This window comes from Xyrauchen texanus, chromosome 41, assembly GCF_025860055.1.
Source record: "Xyrauchen texanus isolate HMW12.3.18 chromosome 41, RBS_HiC_50CHRs, whole genome shotgun sequence".
Classification (NCBI taxonomy): domain Eukaryota; kingdom Metazoa; phylum Chordata; class Actinopteri; order Cypriniformes; family Catostomidae; genus Xyrauchen; species Xyrauchen texanus.
Window position 1 is genome coordinate 18,039,072 of NC_068316.1, and position 19,740 is coordinate 18,058,811.

At 38.2% G+C, this 19,740-nt stretch overlaps 1 protein-coding gene across 1 annotated transcript in view; it reads right to left on the reverse strand.

Annotated features, from left to right (window-relative positions):
* Positions 1-19,740, reverse strand: part of sema5a (sema domain, seven thrombospondin repeats (type 1 and type 1-like), transmembrane domain (TM) and short cytoplasmic domain, (semaphorin) 5A) — a 161,983-nt gene that overhangs the window by 24,760 nt on the left and 117,483 nt on the right. Inside the window, exons 15-16 of the mRNA XM_052113736.1 lie at positions 14,666-14,813; positions 6,995-7,220 (exon numbers count right to left, since the gene is read on the reverse strand). Of these exons, the coding sequence (XP_051969696.1) occupies positions 6,995-7,220; positions 14,666-14,813 (374 nt within the window). The remainder of the gene's footprint in view (positions 1-6,994; positions 7,221-14,665; positions 14,814-19,740) is intronic.

The window sequence follows — 19,740 nt, forward strand, 5'->3', positions numbered from 1 at the left end:
GCACTGGCACTCTAAAAGAAAAATGTCATTACATTGTAAAGAAAGCTACAAAGACCCCTTATGGTCACTTAGGAGATTTGTATTCTGAGAACCGAAAATTGGTGCCCACAATTTTGTAATCTGTACCGCACTGTACAGTGTGCATTGGATTCATATATCATTCCCTCATTTTAAAAATTCATGCACACAAATGTATAAACTGTTCCCTCAATTTAGCAATCAGTGCCCTTTTAGAGTAATCTAAGAAGAAGAGCTTTGCTTTAAAATGCTGGCAAATTAACCACAACATTTTAACAATTACACAGCAAGACTTGGTTTACAAAAGTGATGTTGTCTTTATCTGATAATTTATATTTTGTATTAGGTTAATCTGCTTAATAATTAGCTACATTCTTAGGAGCTCACTAAGCAAAGCTACTGAATCAGTGTGTAAATAATGATCAGCCACTGTGGCCACTGATATTTTCTTTTCTTTTCCAGAAATTAAGGTACCTTATCTGCACAAAGGCCATATCAATCCTACTAATAAAAGATTTGACTTCAAATGCATTTCTGATGTGGAAATGTCAGCCAGTGCTGACTTTCCTGATCTTGTTTCTTTCATAATGTTGATATTAGGCAGAGAAAGAGGCACAGACCTCAAAGACATGACAAAATAGTCACATATACGTGACTTCTGCTTGAGAAACCAAGGTGAGTTTTATATACTGTACCAACTTTGTTCATCTACAGACAGCCAAGTGTGCTTTTATGACCTTTAAAAAGTACATTTTAACATAATAAACCATCTACAGTGGCCTAAAAAAGTTAAGCTATATTTAAAAATGTATAAATGTCATTGCAAGTTGCATTTATTTTAAAGAAAGTCAGAATAAGCAGGTTTGTTAGGTTTAATATGATAATATAACAAATATACTGTTCAAAATGAGGACACTTTTCTGGTTATCAAACTAGGTTGTACATGTCCAAAGTTAATGTGATGAACTACACCTGTGGTTACTCTGATGGCATGAACTTGAGGAGAACTTACTTCATACATTCACTAAAAATCACCTTGAGACCAGTTAGTTAAAAGCAATAGCAAAAATGCCAAGGCAAGTAAAGTTAGTTCTAAGAAAACCTCTAGCATCGTTTGTTTGCAGATGCCACTTGGTTTGATATTCTGGAATCTAATGCAATGACATTCGTCAATTTTTAAGTAGCTTAAATGTCCAAATACTGTACAGTATATCTCATAATTTGGCCTTAATTAAAGTTTATTAATTTACCATGTTGGTTTCATAAACTGACATTCAGAGTTGAGAGGTTGAATATGTCAGTATTTTAAAAGCAATATTTGACTGCAAACACAAAATTTTTTAAACTACTTTTCAACCAAAATCCCTTTTTTTCAGCTTCTTACACCCAACCACATACTGTACAGTCATTCCATAACTCTAGATTTTAGTCATTTCAAACTATGCTATGCAACACTGCTTTATCACCTTTTTTGCACACTAGCATGGCTTACAGATTCAAATCAATATGAGCCAGCCGAGATGTGAGGCTAAATCTCGGGCAAGTGGCAGTCCATTCATTTCAAAACTCATCTTCCCTTGTGGTTTCCCCGACATCAACACACATCTTTAGTGTGGAGGTGATTATAGGACCAGGCCTTCCCTGTATGATATGCAGTAAGTAAAGACTGTCTAAATGCCCTTAGACGAAACATCTGTCATGGCTGGGCATATAGGGTATAGCTTTGTGCTTCAAGCTAAATAATGGTTGAAATGCAGAAATTAATCATGTCTGTCCTGGGTATTTTATATTTATGAATTACACTGATGCAGCACTGATATGAGGCTCTGACATGTTAGAGCAATATAGACTGCAAAACTAACCTCATAGAAAAACTAACACGTAGATGAGTGCTAAAACCTCAAACTTACTTCTAAAATTGTATTTACCTTACATGGCCAAAGGTATGTGGAAACCCTTTGTAGTTTAATGGGTTTGGCTACTTCAGCTACACCCATTACTAACAGGTGCATACAATCAAGCTTACAGCCATACAATCTCCTTAGACAAATATTTTTAGTCAGATGTGGCGAACCTTATCTGTTCCAGCATGACAATGCCCAATGTTCACAAGGAGAGGTCCATTTAGACATGGTTTAATTGGTATGAAAGAACTTGACTTGCCTCCACAAAGCCTAGACCTGAACACCACTGAACTCCTGACCTCTGACCACATTGATGCTTGTATCTGAATCTGTGCAGCCATGTTCCAACATCTAGTAGAGAGCCTTCCCAAAAGAGTGGAAGCTGTAATAGCAGCAAAGAGAGGACCAACACATACTTTTGGCCATGTAGTGTTTGAGTAAGTTCTCAAATGATAAAGAAATAAATTATCCATCCAATTAATTTTCATGTGAGTATACGTATTACATATAATACATAAAGACATATGCAACATTGTATCATTACTCTCTGACTACATCAGTCTTTAACAAATTTATGATGTAGTTTGAAAACTCTTTTTCATAGACTTAAAGACTTTCCAAATCAATTGTGGCAGAGCTGTACTTTGTTTTTACAGCGGCACACATCTCACAATTAAATTTCAATATAGTTTTAAATTGAATCCACATTGTTTCCATTATTTCAGCCTTCAAATGGAAAAGTTGCAATTGAGAGCAAAAAAAAAAAAAAAAAAGACTTCCACGAGCAGACAAAATTAATGTTTCTGTGCTGCTCTTTATATGGCTCCAAATGGTTTTTGTCATTTCGCTCACTAGCCCGTAAAGCACATTGGAAATTAGTGAGATGAAAAAGGAAAATGGCACATACTGTATATAAAGAGCTCTGGTCATTAGCTTTTTGTGTGTTATCTCTTTGTTGAGATTTAAAAGTTATCAAACCTCAGTAAATAAGTGTTGGAGATCAGAGCTAGATGGTAGACTGTTAGAGTCTGTAAACATCACCCATAAACAATCTTTACAGTTACAACTGGTGCCATCAGTTTTATTGCATTTCCATTATATACAGTATATCCATCTAAAATTGGGTGCCACTTATATGTACTCTCATTACACACCAGTTAACATGTTGTTTACAAACCACAAGTAGTTTACAACTAGTTTACAGATGTGTAGTCTTGCGTAGCCAGACCTTTGGTCTATATTGCAGCTTATTCTGGCCAAGAACCACCCTTTTAAACAGGAAACGAATGTCTGATGTTAAGCGACCAACCACAGTTAATTTTATTTTTATGTGCAATTTGGGGCTGGGTCTATCTGAAAAAGATATTACATTAATAGATTGGTTATGGAAATAATATTAGAATCACTAAAATAAATGGCACAGCAGTTGTACAGAAAACTCCTGAAAAAAAGCTCTGGAAAATGTGTATAGACTCCAAGATCAAAATTTCAGACTATTTCAAAATCATATCTAAGAAAACAAAGTCGAATACACAGTTCTGCGTATAGATATCTAGATAGCTTACTAATAAGTGCCTTAACCTCAAGTACACATGTGTTGACATTGTATTTTGGCTTCGCTATATGCAATGCATAAATTAAATTCATTTAAACTGACTGATCTCAGTTCAGAAGACTCTGAGCTGTCAGTAAAGGGTTAAACTTTCAATGTATGGAGTCAAAACATTAAAGATGCATTTCCGTCTCTGTGCCATTCCTGGATGCGGTTGTTACCTCTCCGCCTCTGATGGTCATAAGGCAGTAAGCACATTGAGGAAGCATTCATGGATGGCTCATGTTCTCACTGCGAGAACATGACCATGGCAATGTTGCAGTCGTGGCTTTCCATCTTCCGAGGGAAAGCCACTTCGGCTGTTACTCTCACGGTTCATCCTACCTACTGGTACGAGACCACCTCGGCTGACACCGGAGGCGATTTGGGGGCTTCAGTGAGTATGGCTCTGCCGGGTAAATCCCCACGGACCGGCACTCCCCAAAACGCTCATTTGTTTCTGTCCAGCACTGGGATGACGCAGGCTTGCTTCACCGCCAGCCTTGCTCTTCCGGCGCTTGCGAGCCGGATCAGATGTCAATCGCTGCATCGGAGGGCTCCTTAGTGATGTCAGATGCCGAGGACTTGACAGGGCTTCTGCCTTCGGGTGTGGCAGCACAGTAGGCAAACGCGGAACTGACCGCCATGCTTTCCCAGGCTGCCGCGAGTGTTGGGCTGGATTGGAATATTCCACCCGCCTTTCCAAAAATCACGGCTGGACGTCATGTGTTCGGCATGCCATTCACTACCCTTGATGAGGGGACAGCCGAGGGTTATGCCACGATACCCCAGGACAAAGCGATCACCACACACCTGTGCCTACTGAGCACTACCACCTGGCGGAGTTTCCCGGCACTACCCTTCTGAGCCTGTAGAGCGACGTCGTCACTGACGACAAAAGCCTACAGTGCTGCTGGGAAGGCCGCCTCCGCCCTTCACACCTTGGCCCTTCTCCAGGTCCATCAGGCCAAGGCTCTGAAAGAGCTACACGACGGTAGATCTGATCCCAGTGTGCTACAAGAAGCTGGAGGCTATCTCTCTGAAGACCACCCTCCTGACCATGCTCACTTCCATCAAGAGGGTCGGGGACCTGCAAGAGTTAACTGTCAGCAAACAGCGAAACTCTCACGTGATCCTGGCCGGGTGTATCACTTGTGCCTCCAAGGTAGGTGAAGCCATGCGCTTTTTCTCCCATGCGTGTTCCCTAGTTGTGAACCCTGGATGCTCTTCCTCCTAGCCCTCTGATTCACGAATTCAGCAGAGGAATACGTAGTCAGACCCAGTGCGTGTGCTAATATTTCCTGTACTAAGGTAAGTGCTCCACAGGTCTCGGCTACCCTAGTGGCCTCCTGTGTGTATTTTCCACAATACGGTTTCCCTTCTCTGTTTTGGTAGACCTGTGTCTCCCTTGGCAGAGTCTCCTCTGCCCAGCTGCTGTTCTTGTAGAAAACTCCTCCCCCACGAAGGGTCGGACCTACCACCGCACCTCTCCCATGTGTGGCCTGGTGGGCCCATATGACAAATCCACCACTTTCGTACCCACCAAGAAGGGCAGGTTGTGGCCTCTGCAGGGTCTTTTCCCCCTGAAAGAATAGGAACGGAAAAGAATGCCTTCCCTGGTGCATTTTATGAACATTTAGGGCCCCAGCCGATTCTTATTTCTAATTGGAGAGAAAGACTTAGAGAGAAAAGGCTGTGGCTGGCGCGGCCTGCTCCCATACTGGACACTTCTCCTTCCCCCATCTCAGGCCTATGGGGAAGCACCTGACATTTTGGGGCATCTGGGGAGGCTACGTGCAGCATGAATGCATATGTTCTTACGCTTGTAGTAGCTTGCCTACACCTGAATCGGCAGTTCACGTGACCAGTTCAGCCTTTGTGGCATATATATTGGGACCTCTAGTGTCACTACATCAACACAACGTCGAGTGAGTGACAGAAGTGGAATGTCTCGGTTACTTACTTAACCACTTTCTTAACCTTTCACATTGAGAAAAAAATATCTTTCAAAGGCTTTATATGGAGTTAGGATGAAAATATGCTGCATTTCGAACTGTGCAGACCAGTGCAGACAGACAGCATGCTGGAGGTTAAATCATCCAATATACAGGAACCAAGGGAGCATCCTATAGCTTTCCTATGAATATAGTGTCCTTTGAAATCCAAACTTTCTATCAAAAGTTCAGTTTCAGGCTGCAGATGATGTTGAACCACTCAACATGTTTGGCAGACATGGTACAATGGTAATAAGTACATAGATTCAGAATTTACAATGTAAATTTTGTTTTAACATGGTTGCCAATGATTGGACGATGCTGGGTATTACATGCATAAGAATGAATTATGCTAATGTCTGATTGGTAAAATATCTTGTTTGTTTGACAGTGCAAAGTGAGAACATTGAAATTTTGTTGCCAAAGTAGAAAAAACATTTTAACATAAAAGTCAAATGAAGAAAAATAATTTGTGTTTGTATAGTTTTTTATTTGTGCTTTTCCCACTACACACTGTTCCAAAGCAGCTTTACAGAAATGTAGTTGTAATGTCTGTAACGTCTCAAAAACATAAATAATTAAGTCTCCTGGAAACATAATAAACAATTTAATTAATTTTTTTTTACTTTCTACAGCTTGGTATTATTTAAATTAGACCAACTTAGTCCCGCTGGCCAAATACATGGATATACATTTTTAGGAAAACGATTTGCTCTAGAATGTTTCTTTTTTTTTGCTTGTTTATTAGGTGCTACTAGTTACAAATAAAAAAAGGAAATGGAAAATGCACAAAGCAGTCATGCTCAGGAGGTTAAACAAAACTATTTTAACTGAATAGCTTTCAAAGATTTGATCCTGATAACCTGGCAGATTCTGTCAAATCCAGAGATTAGTTCCTTCTCAAAAGTGCGCATTGTATCATCCTGGTACCTTGTAAACACAAACATTTGTTTCTAGGTGGACTGATGCCTTACTCCCAGAAGTTGCGTCAGCCATGCAGATTAGACCTTATCAGATCAAGAACTTTTTGTGTACTATATGCATCACAAGTGAATGGAGGCTAAGTCTGAGGCTGAGACGAAGTAGTATTAGTGCATGTGCGAGGAGGTAAACAAATTAAGTGCAAGTGCTGCACTTTGCCAGACACGAAGCGCTAACCACTGAGAGAAATCTAATTCTCTGATTTGACTTCATTAACATGTTCCTCTTTTCTCAGCTGCTGCTGGAGGCGAAAAGTGGCTGAGAGCACTTCTAAGATGACAATCCAAAAAATGGATGTAGTGAACCCACATAGATGAGAAAGAGAGAGAGTGACAGAGCGAGAGAGAAGCTCTAAAGCACATCATGTTGTCTTTCCACTGATTGACAAATAGATCAAGTGGCTTGCCTCAAAGTCACTATAGGCTCAATCCATCAAAGACAAAGAAAAAAAGCAATATGAGAGCAGAGAAAAAGCAGACATAGAAAGATATAGAACGAGATCTCACCATCAGTGGAGCATCCTGTGGAACCATCACTAGAGCAGTACCGCATCTCAATCCTCTGTCTCCCCACCTCCAGCAGGCTGGGCTCTGGGACACGCGCCTTACAGGTGTACCTGAACCGCTGCTCGTAATGACCGCCATTGTCCGATATATTCACAGGCGTCCATGGTGTCCAAGGTGTTGACTTCTTTAGATCCGGACAAGGGAGGGTATTACAGGACTGGAATTCCTGTAGAAAACAAATCAACTCGAGTCCACACATTTTTGCTCAACATAATCACACGGGAAGTCAAAAGGTTGATAACCAGTGTTCTAGCACCCTGAAATCAACCCCATTATACTGAGTTACTAACAAGCACCATCTCATATCAGACATCATTGCATCAATTCAAATGTTTTAAACTTTTCCTGTGGCAGCCCTAAAGATACGGGTTCTGGTCCCGTGTAAACCAGAAATCACTTAACTAGAGTGTCTTGAACCTGACAGTATTTCATAATTTCAATTAAAAACAACTTGGTTTAGAACTCACTTTTGGTGCCACTCTGTGAACATTTCACCTGGAAACTGGAGCTCACAAGTGCCAACACTTGCATTCATGATCACCCTGTCAAGGTTTATTTTGCAATAACCAGCTGACTGTTCATCATCCCTTACATGTCACACATAATTCTTCCAATTGTGCCTTGCCTTTATACTGTAAATATGCATTATAAAAGTATTCTTATTTTCTGAATATGTTACATTTTATGTGATGTATCAGAATATGTTTCTGAATACATTCATGAGAGAGTTTAGTATTCAGCCCAGAATACTTTCTTTAATATTCTGTACAACCCTGAAAATTACCGGCCAACTAGTGAGTTTTATTTACTCACCAAAGACAGTATAGCATCGAATCTGAAAATATTCTTTTGGATTCTTGTTGCCATTTTGCTGGCACCTATGAAATATTTCAATTGCACTCTTTACTGAACATGGCAAGTAGCAAACAAGTCAGACAGAAAAGGTCATTGATCAAGTTTAATGCATTGCCCGTGAGGAGAAAAGGCTTTGAAATACGAGGGAATAAATACAGAAATAAAGATGGCCATCCCACACAAGCTAAAATGACATTCTGATTTGACAGGAAGATAAAAGGATTGACAAAAGATGAAAATTCTCACTGGCATGGGATAGTTAAAATAAAAAAGTGATCTGAAGAGAATCTTGAGAGATTTTTCATCAGTGCTGCCTGTTCTAAGCCTTATTCCCAGTTGGTCAGAGGCTTGCTGCAAATCTCACCCCCCCTAAATTCACAATTCTCTTATTCCATTTCTATAATTGATACGACATCTAAACCGCCTGTCTCCTTGATCTGTACAACAGCTATGAGCTTTCAATCCTTCGATTTATGATAACGACGCAGAGCGTCTTCTAATATCAATGTCTAGCACTTGAGGCAGACAGATTAATGTCATTACACCTTAATAAATCGTCTTGAAACAAGGAGCTATTGATTTCCTGTAAATCATATGTGTTCATTTGGTGGAGTGGGGAGCTGTGTCCATTCTCGCTGCATTTATTTATGCTTAATAAACCTTGAATGACTGCCAGACCTTGGAAAAATAAGATAAAAGTCCTTTTGGTTCATCCGTCAATCTGTCAAATGAAGAGAGAGCGAGCTAATGTCAAGTGTTTGCCATTATACAAATATGGTTGAATTAAATCAGTTGACTCTTTGTTTTTCACCCCTTTTAAACCTTTGTATGACTATGCATAGTGTTTTTTATAAAATTTTATATGGTCGACTCTGCTCTCTTAGAGCATGAAAGGAAAACGTGTTACCGAATAATTACAAGGTTCCATTTACTGCCTCCACAAATGAACAAACTACAAAATACACCACAAGCTGTAATAATACTGCTATATAGCTATGTACTGTAAACACTCCCATTAAAAACAGATGGAAGTCAGCAGTCTATAATTGGCTTTTGGTTTCAGTTTTTGTTTCAATTCATTACTGTACAAGACGAGTCTAATAATTCGATATTAACTAGGGTGCTTACCCACACAAAAGTCGCAAAAGCGTGTTGCTATGAGGTTGCTATAGGTGTTCTGAGTGGTTTTTAATGCGTTGCTATGTGGTTGCTAGAGAGTTCTGGGTGATTGTTTACAAGTCCATGACAAAAGATTCATCATAGTCACATGACAACTGTGTAGTTATTTGAATGAGATGACGAAGTTGACTTGTACAACAATGTAAGACTATTAGTCCCATTTCCCCCACTAATCAGCAAACAGAATTTCAAATAGATACAAAACAGGCATCACATTTTAGGTAGTTTACTATCCATCACCATCCATTTTAAGAAAGGAAACATTGGTGAACAAAAATGTTTCTTTCCAAACCCCAATGTTTTCTTTCTTCCATGGTATAAAAGGTATTTTCCTATTAAAATCATTGTTTAAGGTTTAGGGTTTGGGTTAGACTTTATGGTTAAGTTTAGGCTTAGGATAGGGGTTAAGCTTAGGACAAATCATTATAATATTGATTGGTGGTTCCTTTATGGGACTAAAATTTGAATGTTTTTGTATGAGTCAACTTGTACACTTTCTTACAATTTAGCCAACTTGTACTAATTATTACGACTTGTCATGAGACAGGATTGAAAGAGCCTACCTCCACAGATGTCTCGATTCCCTACTTCAGTGTAAGTTCATAGGATTGTTTCAGCTCTTTTTCTGTCCACCAAGAGAAAATTGTAAGTCTGATTGCTAGAAAAGCAATAACATACTTCTCCTCAACAAGCTGCATGATTTTAGGTGCCATTCATGTCTGTAGCTCAAAAGGTGTGGGATGAGCTTAACTTCAAGTATGAGGAATAATATATGTGCTTGCCACACGATGTCATATCTTGTAAGGATTACAAATACTTTGTATGGTGGGTTTTCTATGGTTTCCAATAAAACATTTTAAATGCAATCTTATACTATCAGAAAATTTATAAAATGTTTATTTAAGAAAAGCATCACTGTAAAATGTCTTTTGAGGCAATTAACAAAAAATAATAATGCAGCAGAATGCATTCAAACATGTCAGCTGGGATGGTGATGCTACATTGGATTCAATAAGGCAGTTGTTCTCCAAAACACTCAACAGCTGGCCAACTGCCTACATATGGGCACTTGGGCAGCAAAACATAATTGGGATTTAATGCTAACTAATGTGGCTGTGCACATAGCATAATAATTGTCTACCAGGCCTTGCGTGATGTCTGAAATTTGTTTGTGTCCACAAAAATTTGACATCACCCAAAGCAGGTTAAATCAATCATATTTTCTTGTTGATAATGAAGTTAGGTGTGGTTAATTCAGTTTCTCGTATTGTTTGCTCTCTTTTCCCCGCTCCTTTCCTCATTACTCATCGTCCTCACATTTTTCATTTCTATAATTCTCCATCAATCTCACTTTGTCTTGGTCTTCCTTTTCTCTAATTCTCTATTGTTCCGTTTTTGTTTTTCCAACTGACTATCTATTCATTATCCTCCTCTCTCTCCATCTCTTTTAGGTCCCTCTCCCACTCTCATTCCCCAAGTGTATTTTTCTTCCTCGGCAGTACTGTATTAGCTAAAGTTCCTGTCCGTTACTAATGCATTATGGGTAGCGGAGACAGGGATTAGGGGATGCCCTGTACAGAGCTCTTCTGGTCCCTGTTCAGGCACCAGACATATGCTGACTAATGAGAAATCGCACCTGGGCTCTCTTAGGCTTTCTAACATCATTCCATCTACTGCACCATTTATATCACCAAGATCTATGGGGCTGAGTTCTTCCTCGAACTCTGTTTGATGCACACAGACTGAATGCATTCAGATTCTAACAAAAAACCCACACATACAAAAGCAGTGTATCAGCAAGTATGTGTGAGACAGCCTTTACAGTAATTGGCCATTCTAAACCCTCACACAGAATATATTTGACACTATATGCCCCCTGACTCCATAGAGCCACACAGGCTAATAGAAAACAACAAACTCCAATCCATTACTGAGGTGCATCTGATTGCATTCATTATGGGCGTTTCACTTGAGACACTGGCTGGCCTGTTCCACAATGGACCACCTAGACAAATAGTCTCAATTATTAGTACTGCAAAGTGCACAATCAGTCAGACCAGACTCCAGAACACAATACACTCAGTCCAGGACTGTGATGAAAAATGCTCTCCTTTGGGACTGTTCAAATTCCCTGAAGAAAAGTTCTCTCTCTATGACCTCAACGTAAGTTAAATTAATACCCACACTGCACAGTCATGGTAGAGAAATCGGATGCAGGGTTTTTATGGTGCATGTTAATCTGTAGATAGTTTTATGTTGTAGTTTGAAATATTTTTTCAAGAAATGAATTGGGGAATTAAAGAACTATAAGAAGACAGTCCAAATTCTGTCACATGAGTTAAAATTCTGAGGCCTTGAATTTAATTAAATTTGAAAGCAAATACTTCTAGTTTCACAAGTTTGATTTCATGTGAATATGCATTGCCACCAGAGGATCTTAAAGATTGACCACACTGTATAAATCGGCAACAGTAGGTCGAAGGTTTTTGTTGCTGAAATCGGTCTGTGCTTACCGAAATGCTAATCACTGTCCCACAGTGGCTGAAGCTGGAACTTTCGTCAAACGTAGGGAAATACAGTCAACAGGAATGCATATTTTATTAACTTTAACCCCTAACCCAAACTCCAACCCTAAAACTAATCATTAGTGGAATAAAATTTCATTTTAGAATGGAAATGCAACCTCCAAATCGCATTGTTAATGTGAACGTGTTACTTGTACATTTATGAATGGAAACTAAGAACCAACATTACATTAAAGGAATATTCTGGGTTCAATACAAGTTAAACTCAATCGACACCATTTGTGACACAATGATAATTATCACAAAAATTAATTTCAACTTGTCTTTCCTTTATGAAAAAAAATACAATTAAAGAATCTGTTTACGGATTGGCCCCATTCACTTCCATTGTATGTGCCTCACTGTAACCTTGATTTTTGCCTTTTTTTTTTTTAACAAAAAGAGAGGAAGGACTAAGCTCAGGTCTATGCTCAGAATGAGTCTTTTAATTTTTGAGGCAATCAGCATTATGCAACAAATACGCTTGATTCAGCTTAAAGTGTATTGAACATAGAATTTTGTTTTAACCAAAATAAATAAAAAAAATCTGCCTTCTTGCCATCTGGCAATATTCCAAACACACTATAGTTTCTTGCAAGGTGTTTCAGTTTAACACCTTAAGTTAGATAAACTGACAAAAATCTTATAGCTGGCTACTTGAATAACAACACATCCGGTTTAACGGCAAAGAAATATAAAGGTAACTCTATCACTCCCTCAAGTACTGAGTTTTGCTACTGCCACAATCACATTTTTCTGGCCTAAGAACACATTAAATATGCTTCATATTTGTGTCAGTGAAAGAAATCTGTAAAGAAATATGGCACCAGATTTTATTTAATACTGAATTGAATACTATCTTTTCTTTATGTTAGAAAGGATCATCATGTTACAGATTCCAATCTTTAAAAGCCCCCTTTTCACAGTAATTCTAAAAATACACTTGCCTTAAGAGAGTAATTTTAACTTGTGAGTCTTATTATCAGTACATCATTACACTGAATATATATATATATATATATATATATATATATATATATATATATATATATATATATATAACTCACAAATAGACAGCCTGTTAAGGATTGCCAGGTATTCATCATTCATTTTCTGTCCAGACTGACACCTGACACACCATATACTTACTGTTTCAACTTCTTAAAAATTCTCACAAAGCTTAAAAATAGCACAAAAAGCCAAATCAGGCAACGCACCATCCTGGTACCTAAACACACATATATAATTACACACATCGAAATGATGGTGCTGCCATCACAGCCTTTGTGGCATTCCTAGGATGCTTTGGTGTGTTGATGTTTTTGGTGTCTCCAAGGCAGCTGGCCTTGTGGGAAAATACACACGCACTTAGAAAGTACAAAGAAAATAACAGAGCATTACCAATAGGACTCACGGGAACATCTGAACTTTTTCTTAAGCCATTTTATCTTGTAAATGCCATTGATCAACCAGCAAAGATTGAAATTGTTCACAACCTTGCATTCTTAATCATCTTATAACATAGTTTAAAGGTGCAGTATGCTATTTGTTCAATGTTAAAACAATTTGTTGTATACCAGCATGATATGGAAAAACTATAAATAAACCATTTGTATGTTGACTCCCCCAAAATGTGTACACTCTACAGTATGAAGATGCTCTGTTTAGCAACATTAAAGCAGCCCAAAATAACAACATTGGCTCAACCAATGGCACAGGTCAGGCCTGTTTGTCGACCAAACGAAGGTGGTGGGAGTGTTCTGGAGATGTGTTTTGAAATTCCATTTGGTGATGCCTGAGGTGCAAAAATGACTCAATTCATCTTTAAATAACAACTTTTAAAGGAGCCATGTCATGAGGAATCAAATTTTACTTGATATTTTGGCATATAAGAGGTTATTCTACTATAAAAACATACTGTACATTTAGAACTCAAAACTTAATCCCCAATGCAATAAAATACATTTTTGAAACCAAGCTGCAAAAACGGCTCATTCTCTACTTCCGCAACTTCCCTACATCACTAGGGGGCCCATTAATTCATGACCTGATTTAGAGTGATAAGAAAACAGTTTCATTCATGTATTTTTCAAATGACATGACATTTTAAGGCGCTGATGTGCTTGAGTGAACAGTTTAATATATTCGGCAATGTGTTGAATGTGCATTGTGTAAACCCTGAAATTTTGTTTTATAATGTTGTGGAGCTTGTTCATTCTCTTCCGATTGAGTTTCAAACATGGCTGTATTCGAGGGGCTCCAAGATGTTAGCCAATCATAACAGTGGGCGTTTAAGTTGAGGTGCTTTGACCAAAAGCGTTTCAGACAGAGAGCCAAAGATAATATATCTTATTTATATATTACTAAATTATGACTGTTCTGGTGCAAAAAACAAACATTTAATAACATTATCAGTTGACCTCAGGGAAGATCATAAAATTATAAATAAAAGAGAATGACATGACCCCTTTAAAGGCTGCCCCACTTTCTATAAACCACCTCAACCACTTCCACAAATGGAGTAAAAAGTGAATCATGGTCATGTGAGTTGGACTTATTCTAAACTGGCAGTGGGTGATGATTTTAATGTTGGTGTGTGACAGAGTAAGAATATCACATCTAGCTCATGTCTGGAATATCCAGGCTTACTTTAGCAAGGCTAAAACACTCTCCAGCCCTCCCATCTTTCCAAAAGTGGGATTTGCATTTCGGTATTGCAGATACTTGTGACAGTGCTAAAAACAGTGCTATAACATTTGACAACTCTGCAAAAAGTTACTACTTTTTTAAAAGATCTTCTCAGAATAAGTATAAGGATTGCATCAGGCTGGTGCAAGGTAATGTATGCTCCAAGGTAATGTAGAAATGGCATGGACATAATAACACTGAACATATGCAGTCCATTTTCTAAGGTGTTTTCTCAGAAAAGGTTTCATAAAGGTCACATAAACAGGCTGCTAAATGGAATTTAGTTTCAATGGAGTGTGTGAGTAGTGACATGAATGTGACATACTACACTGCATCCAGGACATTCGTTTCCATTCTCACACGTTCGCCGCCGAGACTGGATCCCACCACCACACAGAGCGGTGCAGCGTTCCCATGGAGACCATGATGACCAATAGATATGCGGCGGGCAGGGTAGGTGCTCATTGCAGTATCTAAGAAAGATTTAAACAAACATCTCTCAGTCTTAGCATGCAAATTAAAATCTGTTTACAGACCCATCTTTTATTCCCAGTAATTCACTCAACACGATTATGCAATAAAACAAAGGTCTTTTAAATGGAATATTAAACATAGAACTTTTGCCCTTGAAATGCATTTAACTCAAGTTCGAAATGCAAACTTGTGATCATGACTGGCTGGCACTTCTGTATGTCCCCAAGGACAAGAAATACCCATGTTAACCTCAGTATAATGAGCACTGACTGAATAGTGTCTTATCTAAATGAGGTCTGCAGGCTGACTGAGAAGGGGTTCTCTGGGCCCGTATGTCTACTTGTAAAGCCAGATGCGGACTGTACACATAGTTGTATTTGAAAGGTAGTTTTAATTGGTATAAAGCATGGGAAAGGCTGGTGACTGGACACACAAACAGCCAGTCTCTTATGTGGTCTCAGTGATCTTTGTTAGAAAAATGAATAATAAATGAACTCAGATTCCTTTTGATGATTTGGTCAATTAGAGAACAAAGGCTTTGAACTTTATTGAAAAAATAACCTCAGACTTCTAAAGCCCCCGATGAGCATGAGCTAGAAAAAAATATTCAGTACAGATGCTCTAAGAACTCTAAGTATCAGACACAAGAAAATTTTGTAAATCCGTACAGGTTCTGAGAGTTGTGGATTATTTTATACCTTGCTGAAAAGATTATTTTAGACCTTTTAGCATGAATTCCCATGCTATTCCAAGCTGGTTTATGCTGGTTCAGTCTTGGTGGACCTGCATAGTCATGTTAACCAGCAAAGAAAGGCTGATTAAGCTAGCCGACTAAGGAAGGCTTGCTGGTTTAGCTAATTTAGAAGCCTGGTAGGAACACCAGCCAACCAGTATACCACGCTGGGGACCAGGATAGAAAATGCAACATATGCTTTTGACTAGCAAAGCTGGTCTTTTCAACAGGGCAATGCCAGAGGAGTTTAAGCACAGTTGTTATACATAGAAATCATCTTATCTATGGGCCATATCTGTAGAACTCACAGTTATAACTGACTTAATGATAAGGGAATATTTCTTCAGGGAAATATTCAAGATTTATTTTCATTTGTGTGCAACCACTTTCATCAAATTTTGTGTCAAAGGGAAAAACCCAACGGTATTTGGAGATCTCCAATGATGTGCATAAAAAAGAAAATTAGAGAAAATTATTAGATTCATGAGAAAAGGGAGAGGTATTTAAAAATAGGCAATAGTACATATTCCCACCGGAGAGCAACTGATAACAACAACTTGTAAGGTAGCATGCAAAAAAGTCACGAGACCCATATACAAGTAATTTATAGCCAAGGGAAACCCATTGTCAATTTGCATTGACATTTAACCAAGTTTGGCCCTATTCTGATGAAGAAAAGGAGAAAAGAAACAAAATATGAGTCAAAAGAAAAAAGTGGTAATTAATAACACAAGCACATTTGAGAGGGTTTTTGAGACAAGAGGGAGCGTGTGTCAAATGGATTTCAGGGAGAACAAAGTATTGGAGTGTTGCAACAACAGTTCCATTGCCTCCAGGCTTTTTTTGGTCTTATTTTGGAGAGTTCCTAAGCAAAAATGGATGGGAGTTGCTGGCCCAGCGTTCACACACTGCTTGTGTTGGGCTTGATATATGGCTTTGGACCTTGCAGAATCCCTTACAATCAGACATGTGCACATTTGGAAATGTTGAAATGAAGGACAGACCTAATGACACACAATACTGCTGAAATGAGATTTATCTTGAGCCCTAGACTTTGGAAGACTTTAACTTCCTCTGTGTCTTTCTCTTAAGGAGCAATTCAATAAGACTGAATTGCGAATGCTAATAGAGTGGTTTATTTGATACACTATCTGCACTGTTATAGCATCCAATTCGCTAAAGCAAACCAGGTCATGGCACAAACACGACCAAAACTTTGTGCAGAACGCAAATGCACGGTGCAATTCCTAATCTTGCAGGTCGGTTCTCAGTGCTAGGTGGTGGAGGTTGAGGAAGACTACCTCATACTGGCATATTTTTACTGGGACTGTACAGCATCATGCCCCCGCTGTGATCCAGACAGCTGAAATGACTCTTAAAGGAATAGTTCACACAAAAATGAAAATCTCTCATCATTTCCTCACCCTCATACCATCCTATATGTGTATGACTTTCTTTCTTCTGCTGAAAATAAATGAAGATATTTAAAAGAATATCTCAGCTCTGTAGGTCCATACAATGCAAGTGAATGGTGAGCAGAAATCTCAAAAGTCAGCATAAAAGTAATCCAGAAGACTCCAGTGGTTAAATCCATATCTTCAGAAGCGATATAATAGAAGTGGGTAAATAACAGATCAATATTTGAGTCCTTGTTTTTTTACCATAAATCTCCATTTTCACTTTCGTTTTCACATTCTCCTTTTGTTTTGTTTTTTGGCACAAATTGTTTTGATTTTCATGCATATATTTTTTCATGCTTAAATATTGATCTGTTTCTCATCCACACCTATCATATCGCTTCAGAGACCACTGGAGACTTATGGATTACGTTTTGCCTTTATGTGATTTTTGAAGATTCAAAATTCTGGTCACTATTTACTTGCATTATATGGACCAACAGAGCTGAGATATTTAAAAAAAAAAATCTTCGTTTGTGTTCTGCAGAAGATTGAAAGTCATGCACATCTGGGATGTCATGAGAGTGAGTAAATGATGAGAGAATTTTCATTTTTGGGTGAACTGTCCTTTTAAAAATGCCCAAAATGCATTCGATTGAACCAAACATCTGGATATATGGCTGGTTAAAACACACTTCTGCATCATTTGATGATCATTTAATGACTAACTGTTACCATGATCAATATAAATGCACAGAAACATATATTTTTAAGATATAATGTGTTAATGTTTTTGTGTAAGGCAAATAATGCCGCACTTTGTGTTTTACATATTAAGGTGCCATATTTGCCCTGGTTAAATTAGATTGCAGATGAATACAATGCAACTTTTTGCACTGAAACACTGCAAAAAAGTTTTGTGTTTAGTGAATTAACCTCTTTTTCTTTCTCTAACTCTAGAGACATCTCATGGTGGCTGACCCACAGCAGAACTGTCTGCTGAGGACTTTGCCATCTGGTAGCATTACGGTGAACAGGGAATAAAATGTGACTGTACATTTGAGCTGAATACCTTTGAACAGATGCCCAATAGCAGAACTGGAGTCAAAGAAAAAGTTCCCTTTTGCAATAATGAAGACAAACTTATTTTTATATCTGACAAGAGAAGGGATGAAAAAACATCCCCCAAACATGAACAAAAACAGGAATGCAGGACTCTTTTTCTGGTCTGATGCAGCATCCAGCTAAGGGATCTGGCAAAGCACATATGAGTCATTAACACTGCTCCCTTCAACATTAAATTAAAACTGTAAGCCCTGTCGTGCACCTTGAACATGTTTTCACAGCCATTATGCACCACTGGGCTGGCTGAGGTGTTGTATTATAGTGGATGGGTTAACTCACAAGGGCTTCTAGATTAGCTAGACTTGAGCCAAACTCAAGCTTTCTACTGAACTTTTCTGCTGATTATTCACAGCCTTTATTCACAGACTTGCTCAGATACCTTCGGGCATCGAGTACCCTGATGCTTTGGATAAAGTGTATAAGTGGGGGGCAGGAGACAGAAAATGCAAGAAGAGGCAGAATTCTGATTCACAGACACCTGCAAAAAACTATCAATCTGCAGCCTTCTTCATGTCTTAAGCCCCACATTGTGTGTTTCTGTGGCAACCCAAAAAGACAGTAATGCTTGTCCTGTCTCGTGTAGAACATTTTATTGCTTATCGGTCAGTGCTGGGTATATTACTACTGAAATGTAATCTGGCACTAATTGCCAGTTGCACAAATAAAACTGTAATCTGTAAACTAATACCCGGAATTATGATTTAGTTTACCCGAGAGTTGCGTTCACAATGCATGTACAACATGAACTGTTCCATGGAAATAAAGCAAACTAAACTTGAGGAGATCTTTTGCAGCATCTAACTTCACGTATAAGACACTATTCTTGCAAACTGTTTCCAGACGACTGACAGAGAAGAACAAGTGAAAACTCTTTACACATGATTGTTCCATGAGAAGCACTCGCGCTATGTGCGTGAGCGGCAGAGTGTCTCTGAACCCAGTTTTGGGTAAATGACTCAAAATAAATAATCAAATTACTAATTAGTTCACTAAACATATAATCAGATCACTTTACTGATCACATTACATATTATTTTGCTTTTAAGTTCCTTTCTAAATCACTTTTCCTGGAAAAGTTTTTGGTTTTCCGCTCAAATTCAAAACGTCTATATTTCCTCATTTATTGTTGCACACCCTTCAGCTGTTACAGAAACTTTAAAAGATGAACATCTGAATTCATATTTTAGATGTATTATACATATTACTTTAGTGCAAGTAATGTACTTCAAATTACTTTAATTGAAAATCAGTAACCGTAATCTGATTACAAGAATTTAAAACATAATGCATTACATTACATTTTTGACTAAAATGTCATTTGATTACAGTAACTAATTACTTTGTAATGGGATACATCCAACACTGAGTGAACCTCTAAACAAACAGTGACTCAGACATGTGCATCTTTGTCTTTTCTTTTGTCTTTAAAATACAATTATGGGTGTTTCTTCAAGTGTAAGTCTGTTTGTCTAAAGGCATTTCTTGTCATATGTCACTCCAAGACGTTTTACAGGCCACCCACAACAGTGGTGGGAAGACGACCAAAATTACTGCCACTGCTCAAAAAGTGCCCACAATTGGTGTGTGCCGGTTGCTAATTTCATACCCTGAATATAATGTAACGATAAGTACATTTGTAATCTTATTACATAATACACTGTCAGTAGTTGT